Here is a 14,334-nt window from a genome sequence, read left to right on the forward strand (position 1 = left end):
TTGGTCAGTTTTCATCGTCCTTTGCCATCAACTTTTGAATCCATTGCCCCTCTTAGTTTGGTCTCAACTGTAAATATAACCAATCTACATTGAGTTTGTGTCCCAAGTTATTAATGTAGCTTTAAAAAACCGAATAATCCCACTTTCGAGCATTCACTCAGTAATCCCCTCCCTGCTCTCTCTAATCGTTACCAGAGGTTTCTATCCCTCAGCTAATCTTTACTGCGACCCAGGTTTGGCCGTGAATCCTCAGAGCTTTTAGCTTTTTAAATGTAGAATTTTGACAAATATCTTTTAAAAGTTGAAGTAACACTAACATCCGGAGGTTTACCACGGTTGTCGCTTCCTCCGAGTGGTCGGCGACTTTGGATCAAGGCAGTAATGAGACAACAGGGAATCCTCAGCTGTACTCCTGACAGTTACTTGCATAATTTTACACAGAATCAGGGCTAATGGAGCTGTCTGTAACTTCTTGAACGATAGCCTGTTGCCAATCAGTTTCAAGTGGCAGAAAGGCGAAAGAGACGGATATCTAGTCCAAGCAGAAGTGGACGACACCGTCATGCGACTAATTCTCCGTGGTCTGTATCTGAAGCAGCTTTGAACTGATGAAGTGCCTCGGCTTGCGCTGCCAGAAAGTCCATGCACCGGCAAGAAGAGTCTTGCGCCGCTGGACATCTCACTATGTCACCCCTAAAGTTGCTCGCCCCCTTCTCCAATCCCCCTGCCCCCACCCGCCCTGTTGAGTTGAAGTGTGGGGTCCTACCATGATCCCGCTGCCCCACAATCCGGGCAGGAAGAGGGCTTGCAAGGTGATATGTGCGTCCATCAGATACTCCGTTTTCCAACTTGGGAAGAGCAGGAAGACACTGGCACCGCTGGCGATGAAAGCCAGAGGTAGCAATGTTATGCTAATAAAGCGAGCGCAAAGTCCGGAACACATCTCAGCTCACCACCTCGCCAGGGATAACTGCCGCCTCTCCAATCCTGAGCTGTAAATGTCACCCGAACTCCACTAAGCAGCTTAGCATGGGCCTGAGACAGTAACCTCCAGAGCAATTTTGCAACAGCAAGTGCGGAGTGCAAGCAGACATTGGACAATCTGGAACCCCGTCACCCAATCCACAGCCAGTTGCCCATGTGAAATGCGAAAAAAAAATTCGGCATATATGGGGGAAAAAAAGTTAATGCTTCAGGGTAATGAAAGAAATGTAAGAGCTTTTAAAAGCCAGAAGGGGCAGATGGATGGAACAAAGCAGAAAGTCTGTGATAGGGTGGAGGCCAGGGGAGATTAAAATACAGACTTACTGAGGCAACAGCCAAAGAGAGTGGTAATGTATGAAGATGTCATTTCCCCCTGACATTGGTATTTTCTTGCAAACTGGCCTGATGAGTGCAAGATGAAAAGCTTCAACAAAAAAAATCTTTTTTCGCAATACTGGGGTCATGGAAATAGTAAAGAAACAAAGGTGATCAAACACACACCAGGATGACCACATTGTGAGCAGTGAATACAGTATGCTAAATTGAAAATATAAGTAAATTACTGTTTCACTTGGAAGGAATGTTTGATTCTTATATGCATTGTACCTTATTATAGTCCAGAGAAGTGTAGTCACCATTGTTATGTGGCCGATTTACACCTTGCGAGGTCCCACACAAAGTACGATTGCAGAGGTAGATATACTCACCTTTTCCTTCATTCAGTGGTCTTGAATGTTGATCGAAATTATATTCCAATGCTCTAAGGGATATTTGCCATCGGTGGCAAATGTGGGAGAGAAACAGGCTGTGACTGGAGGAGCAGCAAACACCAGCAGCAGTGAGTATGCTAGGAAAAAACAGGTTTTTGTGGGGTTGGGGGAGGAGAGGCTGCCAGGGCCATGGGGGCAGGAAAGAAAGGAGAGACTGTTGGTGCCATGGGAGAAGGAGAGAGAGAGAGAGACAGAGGGAGGCCCCTTTGGGGCCATGGGGGAAGGAGGGAGGGGGAGAGAGAGAGAGACTGTCGGGGCCCTGGGGGAAGGAGAGGGAGAGACTGTAGGGGCCATGGGGGAAGGAGACAGACATAGAGAGAGAGAGAGAGACAGACACAGACTCTGTCGGGGTCACAGGGGAAGGAGAGAGAGAAAAACTGTCAGGGGAAGGAGAGGGAGAGACTGCCGGGGAAGGCAGCACTGCCATGTCTGGGGTCAGGGATGGGAGGAAAGGCTGGTGTGTGCAGACATGCAAGAGTGAGTGAGTATAGGAGTGAAGGAGTGAGTGCACGCATGTGTAAGGGAGTGTCTTCTCACTCCCAATCTTAGAATTCTCACTCATCGACATCCCCACATCAAACTATATACACACCAACACACAGTGGGTGAGGGTGAGCGAGCACCTCAAAACTGGGAGTGAGCAGGACACACATTCTGACCTTGTCACATTCTAATGGTCCCCTTAATTAATTACTCTTTTTAATTATCAATTTACTGCTTTAACCTTGTTTTGTTTTTGCTCAGCAAGTTGTTTCTTTTCTTCATACTCAACTTTTTTTTGAAATCCATGTATCTTATCAAAATTTTCTCATCAGCCCCTTGAGAAATGGAAATATGGGTCCTCCCATGCAAAGGTTGGACAAGTCTGGGTTAGATCATTAGTTTGATGTTTGTGGAACCTTGTGAAAACTGACTCCTATTTGCCCACAAAACCTGCAATTCATTTCAGAATCTTTTCAGCAACAACACACATTTCTATAAAATGCATTATCCTTTTAATAAGTTGCTAATAGAAGATTGCACTCAACTTTAGCCCATTCCTTCAACAGAGCTCACCTCATTAAAAGTGCAGCTTAGAAAGTACACCTTAAGAAGCTCCTGTTAAAAAGCAAACTATAAATTTTATTGATTGAGGTTACAAAATGTGACACTGGTTGATGCAATTCTGCAATGTTCTCTTCATATTACTCAGCAGTTTACTGATTCACTTGGTCAGATGTATGGGGACTTGTCTGATCTGAAGATCTTGCCCAGCCAGCCGGCAGAACCTATCGAGGGGTACATCTTCACATTTCAAAAACATTGAACAATAACTGAAGCAGTATAAAACCAATAAGTAATGACATTACAAGACATGATTTTATATTTTGTAGAGTTTTGGTTGAAGATTTGAGTCCAGGATCTGGGAGATGCAGCGTTTCACTGCACCCTTTTCACATAACACTGCTTTCTTGGACAGTTACAAGATGGGGATTCTGGGCAGGATCATACTTCTCAATCCGATACAGTTACAGCCCAAATACAAGGCAGCGGTGGGTCTTTAAAATAAGTGGCCAAAATGCAAAATGGAATAGTTTGTTGATCAACTTGCAATCAAACGAATAGCAGATCAATGATCTCTTGCAGTCACAATATCGCCATGTTTATTATATATTTTAAATATTGCCCTATATTAACTGGGGACTTGAAGTGGCTATTTTTCTTCTATTTGTACTTATTTTCATGGATTTGGACTCCCTTTAATGTTGGTCACTGCCAGCAGAATGCACAACTTCTTTTGCCCAGTGTGGAACATAAATACAGTACACATACTCTCCAGCTGATAAATCACAGGGGTATCAAAAACCTTCACTGGAAAAACCAATACTGGAAAAAAAAAATGCTATGAAACACTGCTCATCACACCTAACTAGACATGGCAGTGCAGTCTGTTCCAACATGGCTTTCTCCCCCCCTAAAGATATACCCACCATATGCATCCTTTCCTCATGCACACAACCCATTTACCATTACCTGACCAATATTCTCATACCTCTTCTCATTGTTATCTACCTTCCCTGAAACAACCCATTCCCAATGTTCCCTGAATTCCCAAGTGTTTGCCTAGATGTCTGGTCATTTCCCATCTCCAAAGTGTACATTAATATACTCGCTGTCCCATACACAATCCATTCCTCCCCCTTCCCACCCAACCCCTCCCCACCCCATACAAACAGACACACAATCTTCCCAATATGATTCATACTCTGAACAGACAAAGCCTCACACATACACCTGGGGTCTCCAACTGTGATAAAAATTTGCCAGAGAAGACACGATCATTGAACTGTATGTCAAATCCCCACCTCCTCTATCAGGCACTCTGGGGCTGATCAGGAAGAGTGAACAGGATTGTGAAACACTGATCACCCCCTGCAGGACATACCAATATACTCACTCCCAATATGCTACACTCCACTCTTGCTTTGTGGTGGAAAATTCCTCCATGTTCTTTACTGCTGGGGGTTTTGAACCCAGGAACTGTGCTTCAACTGTCCGTCTCTCCTCCCCACCCTCCCTCATCCCCATCATCTGTTATGATCAAAGGCTCAAATGGATCTCGAACCATTCTTGTTGTGTGGGTTTCTGTATAGGATCTCACTGAGCTTAGCATGAAGGATCCTGGATCTATACAAATCAAATATCTCACCTGATTTTACTGTCAGGAGCTCTAGATCCTGGGGTGCCTCATACAATCCCTCAAGCTTCTGCCATCACACACAACAGAACCATGAGCAGGATCTTCAAGAAATTCAGGAACTGTGCCGAATTCCTCGAAATCAATGTGCTTATACCCAGCGTCAATCACTTAGTTCTCAACACTGCATGGAATTATGCAGCTGTTTAGAATCCCTCAGAGCTAATCTTGCTGTCAATGTGAGGGATTCCATGAATTATGGATAGGACTCATCCCTTCTGCCAAGTGGCCTGATTTGTCTTGGGGTTCCCTAAAGAATTTGTTCAGGAACTGTGCTGACCTTCTCGGAATGGTGTGCTTCACCTATCAAAGCAATTATTCCACAGCAACTCTCGTGCTTCAAAGAGCTGAGTAAAGGATGATTGGAGGCTTCTCACCTCCGACATTAGATGCACCAGGTGATTACCAGATAATGCTGTAAACCTTCCCGCCCATAATATGGCTCATTAATTTCAAACACAGGCCTGTAATTTGGGTTGTCTGATGGCATTAGGGCAATCGAAGATACATCATAGTGAACAACAGCAAATTCCTACCACGTACTTACAGCCTAAATAAGTAACACTACCAAGAGACAAAGTCAAATCTTTTCAGACGACAGTTGGTCTTATCCCATTTCCTGTTTCCCCAGCGTTTGGTGTTGTCGTCTGGCCTTGGTGGGGGAATGCTTCCTCCTGGTATCCACAGAGAGTAGTACTCCTGTGAATTTTGGTTATGGCAACTCAATAGCATTGCCAAGACCAGATATTGTAGAAAATTAAGGGTGCTATTGCTTGACACAGTCAAAGGTAACAGTTCAAGCAGAGAATGGTAGGTATTTAACAAAAAAAAAAATCACATTCAGTGTTCTCTGGTCCAGTAAAAAGGGTTCTTCTTTTGGGAATCAAAAAGTATTAAGAAATGAGTGTGGATCTCAAACTTTCTTCACAGGTCAGTGGCCTCAGTAGGTCCAGTAAAAGGTGAAGACATGTATTTTCCTTTGTTCTGGCTGAAGCCAGGTTATCACCATTTCCAACAGGCCAGGTCTTCCAATATTTGTATAAAATCTTTTGAACTCCCCAAGTTAATTTCTCTCCTGAACAAAGACAGTTTCCTGAGGGCACAGCCCAGCTTCCTGCAGTGTAATTTCATAGTCCAAGTGCGAAAGCTTTCTGCGTGGGAAGTTGGTAACCAGCTCAAACCGCTCATTTGGATATCCCTTCGACTGGATGTGTTTTACCAGTGCCTGGGAGAAAAACAAGGAAAAATAAGGACACAGGACTACAGGAGGGAATCTTGCTCAGACGTATGCAGCAGTCTTCACAATGCAGTTCTAAATTGAACCTCTAAACCTCATTCATAGCCTCTCTGTACAATTGTTACTCCTGAATTCTACTTCACAATGAACCTGATGTCACCCCAATAAGGACATCTAGCATTCCTCCTTCCCTACATGTGTCAGCACGCAATCCAGTGTAGTAACTTAGTCACTGCATTTGTGTCTGCTGTCCAGTAACTTAATAGCCATCCAAAGATCTACATGTGACTGTATAAACACTGTAGTCAGCAGCACTTTTGTTTATTCATTTATGGGATGCGGGCACCACTGGATAGACCAGCATTTAATTCACATCCCTAATTGTCTTCAAGTAGGTGGTGGTGAGCTGCCTTCTTGAACTGCTGCAGTCCATGTGGTGTAGTTAAACCCACAGTGTTGTTAGGGAGGGAGTTCCAGGATTTTGACCCAGCGACAGTGAAGGAACGGGGATATATTTCCAAGTCAGGATGGTGAATGGCTTGGAGGGGAACTTCCAGGTGGCTTTCCCATGTGTCTAATGCCCTTGTCCTTCTAGATGGTAGCGGTCATGGGTTTGGAAGGTGCAATATAAGGAGCCTTGCTGAGCTCCTGCAGTGCATCTTGTAGATGGTACACACTGCTGCTACTGTGCATCAGAGGTGGAGGGAGTGAATGTTTGTGGATGGGGTGCCAATCAAGCGGGCTGCTTTGTCCTGGATGGTGTCAAGCTTGAGTGTTGTTGGAGCTGCATTCATCCAGGCAAGTAGAGAGTATTCCTGACCTGCGCCTTGTAGATGGTGGACAGGCTTTGGGGAGTCAGGAGAAGAGTTACTTGCCACAGTATTCCTAGCCTCTGACCTGCTCTTGTAGCCACAGTATTTATGTGGCTAGTCCAGTTCAGTTTCTGATCAATGGTTAAACACCCCCCCCCCCCCACCCCCCCGGGATGTTGATAGTGGCGGATACAGTGATGATAATGCCATTGAATGTCATGGGGTGATAGTTAGATTCTCTCTTGTTGGAGATGGTCATTGCCTGGCATTGTGTGGCTTGAATGTTATTTGCCACTTGTCAGCCCAAGACTGGATATTGTCCAGGTCTTGCTGCATTTGGACATGGACTGCTTCAGTATGAGGAGTCACGAAAGGTGCTGAACATTGTGCAATCATCAGCAAACATCCCCACTTCTGATGTCCTAGGACTGAGATGACTGACCTCCAATAACCACAACCATCTTCATTTGTGCTAGGTATGTCTCAAAAGAAGATGGTTGTGACAGTAGTCCAACCACCAAGCCACTCAACATTCTGACTTAGAAATATATCACCATTCCATCACTGGGTCAAAATCCTGGAACTCCCTCCCCAAAAGTACTGTGGGTGCACCTACACCACACTGACTGCAGCCATTCAAAAAGGCAGTTCACCACAACTAGCATGACCATTGTAACTTTCACTATTGAGCACAATCAACAACTAGGATTGATGTTACTATCATGCTATAGGATTGATTACTTATGGTATAGTGTTTCTCATGAGAGAATAGAGTTTATCTTTCAGGTTAGCTTCCTTGTCAAATGGAATTAAGTGACATCACTTTTAATGAAAAAAGTTGAGCTATAATCCCTTACTGCTCCCATTCTGCCATAATCACAGGCTTCTAATGATTGGAATGATCCACCTGAAGGTTGTGTCAAACACAGAAATGTTTTCGTAAAGTATTTAATTCACTCCCAATCAAAAAAAAGTCAGCCAGGAGGGTAGGAATTTCACACATGGTGCAAGAAGAATGAAGTTAGGGTTGTGATTGGGCTACTGCCCAAATGGATTGTCCAGGGGGTGGGTGGGGGTTACTGGTAAACACACACTAATCTTTTAACAAAAATAGAACATGCTGGAAAAACTCAGCAGGTCTAACAGCATCTGTGGAGAGAGAAAAAAATAGGGTAGACATTTTGAGTCCATACGACTTCAGAAGGTTCATAAAAAGGAAACACAATGAGGGAAGAAGTTAAGTTCTAAAATTGTTGAAATAGCACTCTGGTATTGTGCAACTGAAAAAGCTCTCTAGAGACACAACCAAATTTATCCAATAATTGTCCAGCTGGGTGTTGTCCACTTGATGTGCGGAACATGGTATGAACATTTTAACACACCCACCATTCTGGTTTTCTGTAATCCTAGGGGCAATACTGCAGTAGTTTCCCCCTGGTTTTGATGCTGAACTTATCATTTGTATGTGCAAGATGAACAATTAGGGAAATGCACTCTTCTATCTCTATAGCCTCACTAACTTAGTGTAATTGTAATTTCTAATAAGCAGATAGAACCAAATAGAAGAGGCTGTAGCTCACCTTCACAAGATGCTTCTTTATATTCATGTAATACAGATAAGATGGGCTTATGACCAAACCACTACATTTCTACCAAACTATCTGAGACTGTACCTCTCCAGTTCATCACAGTAAGGATCTATGGTTGCATAGTTGGTCAAGTACCTAAAATATTTTCTGGTTCAGCTAGTATAAATATTCTACTCCATTTTCCAACTTTCCCTAAACTCCAGGAAGTAGGCAAAGTAATTACTGACCAGTAGTTTTGCTTGAGCTGGGAGTGCAATCTGTTCCCTTTGTCCATTCGGATATCGCAGCATCAGACTTGCCTTTGGTCCTGTTTTAAGACAATAACATACAAAATGACATTATATTACCCCATGTCAGTCAGTACAGTGCCAGCTCATTTGTGTATGATTCATGTGGCCAGCAATAAATTAAACTAGCCGTTTTCCCTCTGGTGTTCTTACAGTCATTACACAACTGTTGATTCAGTCCTCCTTTCAAATCTGAATGTGACCTTTAACACACTACAGACTTCAAGAAAAGCAAAATTTCAAAATTATGCACATAATTAAACCGCTAAGAAATCAGGTGGCAGTTCAACTTTGCTGCCAGAAAGGCAAATTAGTGCAAGATGGCAGCTGCTATAGGTTCACCACAATTAGGGTCAATGTGTTACTATTTCTGGGACCAGCACTAATCTAGTTAACAGTTTAATTGGGGCATTAATTTGGTAGTCCCAAGTATCTTTTGTCATCCTTTTCATCCACAAAAAGGAATAAAGAACCAGGCTACTTAGTGACTACTTAATTGGTATGTTAAGTCATTCTTTAAAAAGCAATCAATCATTCATCACAGGCCATCGGATGTTCGGGTTAGCAGTTAAGGAAAATCCTACAGCTGTTATACATGATCATAAACAAGGTCCATCCTCAGTGCCAATGCACTTGACTCAGAAGCAAAGCAATACATGTCATTAGATTTGCTGTGTAAATCCATATACAACGTGAGTCACATGCAACTTGACTTATTTTCCTTAGAGAGCGCTTTTAAGGAGCAGATATGTCATGATGGGATGAATGGTTTTCTTCTTTGCTGTATAATAAAGACAGGGTTAGCATTGCAGAGCTTCTATTCGCCATGATTTTAGCTCTATCAGCAAACACACAGTTCATAAATACATTTTTTGCCTCTTGTTTATTTCTTCAAGAACACTAATTCTCCTAGGGCCAGCAATATCACTGAATTATAATTCTCCTAGGGCCAGCAATATTACAGAAATGGTAGACATACAAAACAGAAATTGGCCATTTGGCCCAGACAGTCCATGCCACTCGAGCCTCTTCCCATTCTTCATCTAACTGCATCAGCATAACCCTCTATTTCTTCCTCCCTCATTTGCTTATCTCAAACTCATCTATACAGTTTGCCTCAACCACTCCCAGTGGTCGCAAGTTCCACATTCTCACCATTGCTGGGTAAAGAGGTTTCTCCTTAATTCCTTATTTGATTTATGGATAACTATCTTATATCAATGGTGTCTTATTTTGCTTTTCCCCCCACACATAGAAACACCCTCTGTCCCAACTCTATCAAAACGTTTCATAATTTTAAAGAACTCCTTTAGGTCACCATCCCAGCCTTCCCATTTCAATATTAAAGAAACTTAAGGTTGCTCATTCTTCCTGATAGCAGAACTGCAAGGATATGCCTAAGTAATTACAGATGGAGTTGGACCCATTTAGAATATGGTCATCAGTGGTGTCCTGCAAGGGTTGGTGTTGCAGCCATTGCTCTTTAGTATTTTTATCAGCTGGATGTAGGTACTTGGGTCACAATCTGCAAGTTTGCAGATGGTATGAAAACCCGTATGAGTGTTAGGACCGTAGACAATGCTTAACAGATTCAGATAAATCTTGCGTTGGGAAACTGGGCTCATGACTGGCAAATGATGCATAACTTGGATAAGTGCAATGTTATGGATGTGGACAGGCTAATTGCTCAACATGCATACACACAACATGCATATACACTTCAGGGAAAAGCATTAAAGAAGGTGGAGAAAGAAAGAAAGCTGGACATTCTAGTGCGTACATCTGTAAAAGGTGCATGAACAATTCTGCGAAGTGATAACTACAGTGAATGAGCATGTTAGGGTACATTAATAGATAACTGAGTATAAGACAAGGCATACTATCCTTGTATAAGACCTTAGTCAGGCCTCACTTGGAATAATGACCAGTTTTGGTCTCTTTACACGGTGGGTGATATTAGGCTTTTGGAAAGGGGTAGATGAGGGCCACTAGACTAATTTCTAATCCAAAGCAACTAAGTTATCAAGAAAAACTAAGAGTTGAGAGTTCACACTTTAGACAAGTGTAGATTTTAAGGATGATCTGATTGAGATTTATGATTAAGGGAATAGGTTGTGTTCAAGTTGACAATTGGTTCCAATTAAATACATTAGGGAGGGCCAGGGGTCCCAATTTTTAGTTACGTAAAATCTAGGCTCGATGTCAAGAAGTGGTTCTTTGCCCAGAGAACAGGTTCAGAAACAAATACCTGGAAAAACTCAGCAGGTCTGGCAGCATCGGCGGAGAAGAGTACAGTTGACGTTTCAAGTCCTCATGACCCTTCAACAGAACACAAAGGTTCTGTTGAAGGGTCATGAGGACTTGAAACGTCAACTGTACTCTTCTCCGCCGATGCTGCCAGACCTGCTGAGTTTTTCCAGGTATTTCTGCTTCTGTTTTTGTTTTGGATTTCCAGCATCCGCAGTTTTTTGTTTTTATCTAGAACAGGTTGTTGGGGAAGGAAACAGTTAAAGGAGTTCAATTGCTAATTATTAGTTAACAGCCTAAGTACCCGTTTGGTTGTAAAAAAAAGGGAAAACAGGTGAGATAAGTTCTCTCTGGAGAAAGTTTTATGCACCAGAAATAAAACTCTATCTGAAGGAGTCTGTCTTAGTCTCGGTCTTTATTGCCAAACAGCTACTGAAGCTTAACAGTGGTAGCAGAGAATGGTCGGTGCTTGTAAGTTTAAAAAAAAGACTGGAAACTAAGCTTTCTTCAGGCAAAAGACTTTATTTGGAATTAACTTTAAGAGCAGAGTGGTTTGGTGTCACTCAAAAATGGCTGAATCAAAATGTAAAGTTCTGGGGTATGATTATCCACCGATGTTTTCTGAGAGTGAACCCTGCGAGCGATGGAAGAATGAATTAACTATGTGAACATGGGTTACGTCCTTGCCGAAGAAAAAACAAGGAATCTTCTTGGCACTTTCGTTACCATACAAAAGCAAAATAAGATGTAAAGTACTTTCAGAGTTGGAGCCTGAGCATTTGGACACAGATGAAGGTTTGGAAACATAATTAGATTCTATGGGCAGAATCTTGCCCTTGGAAGGCAGGCGGGCCCCACTGGCTTGGTGGTGGACAGGCAGCCAACCCCCACCACTGAAACGGGGCCCACCGCCATTTTAAGTGGGCAGGCCAATTAAGGCCTGCTCAGCAGTATCCCTGATGGGAAGCGCTATGCGCTTCCTGTGCGGCGGGGCCAGAGGAGGGATTCCCCATCTGTCAAAGTGCGCTCTTTCGTGCATTCTCCCTGAGGCAAAGTCCTGTCTCAGGGAGATTACTGACAGTGGTAAAAACTTTAAAAATAGAAACATTAAAAAATTAACATGTCCCCCTCATGTGACAATGTCACACGAGATGGGACATGTTAATAAAGAACACAAACTTTATTGTTTTTGTACAAAACGGACATGAAACTTCATCCCGCCAGTGGATGAAGTTTCATGAATAATCAGAAGCCCGCTATGGCTCCTGGCTTGCCTGCCAGCCTTAAGGTTGGCCGGGCAGGTCTTTAAGTACTTTAAGTAGCCTGTCAATGGCCTCAATCGGCCATTGACAGGTCAGCGGGCAGACAGCTGATTTCGCTGTCCGCCCACCTTTCTAAAAATTTAAATGGACCGGGATGACATCAGGGATTCCTGCCAATGTCATCCCACGTCATTTTCCCCTCGGCGACCGCACCCCTCCCCGCCCCTCCCAAACTGCCAAGGGGAAAATGCCGGCCTATGGATAAGATCTATCAAAAGGATGATTTATTAAGTGCTTATGAAACATGGTCAGATTTTAACAAATTTAGGAAGTTGGAGGATAGTTCCACAGAAGACTACATAATGGAATTCAGTAGATTAAAGTCTACTGCAAGATTGCAAAAGTTCAATCAAGAAATTCCCCCAATCAGTGCTGGCATTCAAGTTACTAGATTGTGCCAAAGCATCAAATATGGACAGGCTTCTAGATTTGAGGAGTTAAATTTGTGGAAGACACACGCTGCTAGAACAGGCTCCAGAAGCTCTAAAAAAATTCCTCTGAAAACATTCCTTTCCAGTAGTGTTCGCGGCACAAATGGGTCATTCGGCAGTAAGACAGAAAATGGCGAATACAATGTTAACAGGATGGCGAGATCGTCTAGAAACAGGACCCAGGCACCAGCACGAAAGGAGATTTGTAACTAAAAATGATGTGGACAGAAACACTTTTGACAATAATGGCAGGAGAAAAGAATTGGGGAATTACAATAAAAGGATAAACCTCAGAAATGCCCAGGGTGTGTTCAATTGATGTGTTAGATTCAAAATACCATTATGCAATGAACTGTCCTAAACTATTTAATGTGTTCGAAAATAAACATGAGACAGAAGACTTGGAAGAGGAAGATGGAGTTATTGAACAAAGAGAAGGCATTGTATTAGTTACAAGAAGTTTCAGCCTGGTGATGAATGTCTTGGTTGCAGAGTCCTTCAACTGTGCAGTGCTAGATAGCGGATGCACATCTAATGTAGAATAGACTGATTAAAACGCTACCTGGACTCTTTAATGACAAGGACCGGAATAAGGTAAAGGAATTTGAGAATTCCACCAGCTTTAGATTTGGAGATGATAATACCCTAAAAGCTTCAAAAAGGGTAGTGATTCCCTGTAAGATAGCTGGAGTCAATCATTTCATCAGTACAGCCATAGTGGCTAGTCAAATACCATTACTGTTGAGCAGGTCATCAATGAAGAAAGCGCAAATGGACATGGAGAATGACAAGGCTCATGTATTTTGAAAACCTGTGGATTTACAATTTACACAATCTGGACACTATATTCCTTTAATGAAACCTAATTTTTCTACTAAGGAAATTAAAGAAGTGCTATTAGCATCAGGGGAAAATAATTTACAGGACAAAAAGCTAATTGTGTTAAAATTGCAACGGCAGTTTGCCCACCACTTTCCCAAAGATTAAAAATGTTGCTTAGGGATGCAGGAATAGGGATGGAGAGTACATTAAGCTTATAGAGGAGATAACCGATAGATATATATAAGAAATACAGAAGGACACCATCGCAAGCCAATAGTGAGTCGACACTTAGCGAAGAACTTCAGTGAAGTTGTGGCAATGGATCTAAAGGTGTGGGATAAAGAAAAGAACATTTTTATTTTATATTTCATAGACTTGGCAACAATGTTCAGCCAGTCGACAATCATACACAGTAAAGAAAAATAATTATGGTTTAGGTTATGGAAAAGTGGACAGGGGCCAGACTGGGACCACTGGCAAAATTCCTCACTAATAATGGGGGAGTATTTGCTAACAGAGTGTTTCAGGATATGTGGGAAAAGGAATATAATAGTTATGAATACAGCAGCAGAAAGCCCTTTTAAAAACGGATCGAGTGAAAGGAATCACACGGTGATAGATGAGATGCTTCTTAAGATTTTAGCAGACAGACCAAGCTGTAAATTAATATCTGCTGTAGCATGGGCTGTCCATGCCAAGAATTCACTGCAGATGGTTGGGGGCTATAGTCCATATTGTTGGTTTTTGGTAGAAATCCAAAGATTCCTTCAGTCCTGAGTGATCATCCCCCAGCTTGGGAGGGAACTATGATTAGCTCTACCTTTTCCAAGCATTTAAATGCACTACATGCAGGTAGAAGAGCATTCCTTAAAGCCGAAGTTTCAGAAAGAATTCAGCGAGCTTTAAAGACACACTGTACAACCATCGGAAACTATTTTCAATCAGGGAGACATGGTAAACTATAAAAGAGAAGGACTTGATGAGTGGAAAGGCCCGAAAACAGCCATTTTACAACATGGGAACCAGACTATTCAGGTACATTCATCGAAGTTAGCTTGCGCGGATTACAAATTTGCGGGTCCGGAAAGGGTTATAG

At 42.6% G+C, this 14,334-nt stretch overlaps 1 protein-coding gene across 2 annotated transcripts in view; it reads right to left on the bottom strand.

The window, feature by feature from the left end:
* Nucleotides 1-2,855: 2,855 nt before the first annotated feature.
* The window catches only part of ubxn7 (UBX domain protein 7), a 119,193-nt gene continuing 107,714 nt past the window's right edge, over nt 2,856-14,334 (bottom strand). Inside the window, exons 10-11 of one of the 2 annotated variants that reach the window (XM_041182940.1) lie at nt 8,357-8,436; nt 2,856-5,716 (exon numbers count right to left, since the gene is read on the bottom strand). In XM_041182940.1, the coding sequence (XP_041038874.1) occupies nt 5,555-5,716; nt 8,357-8,436 (242 nt within the window). In that variant the 3' untranslated portion in view covers nt 2,856-5,554. The remainder of the gene's footprint in view (nt 5,717-8,356; nt 8,437-14,334) is intronic. The other variant, XR_005942407.1, reaches the window with a different exon arrangement.

This window comes from Carcharodon carcharias, chromosome 2 (genome assembly GCF_017639515.1).
Source record: "Carcharodon carcharias isolate sCarCar2 chromosome 2, sCarCar2.pri, whole genome shotgun sequence".
Taxonomy (NCBI): Eukaryota; Metazoa; Chordata; class Chondrichthyes; order Lamniformes; family Lamnidae; genus Carcharodon; species Carcharodon carcharias.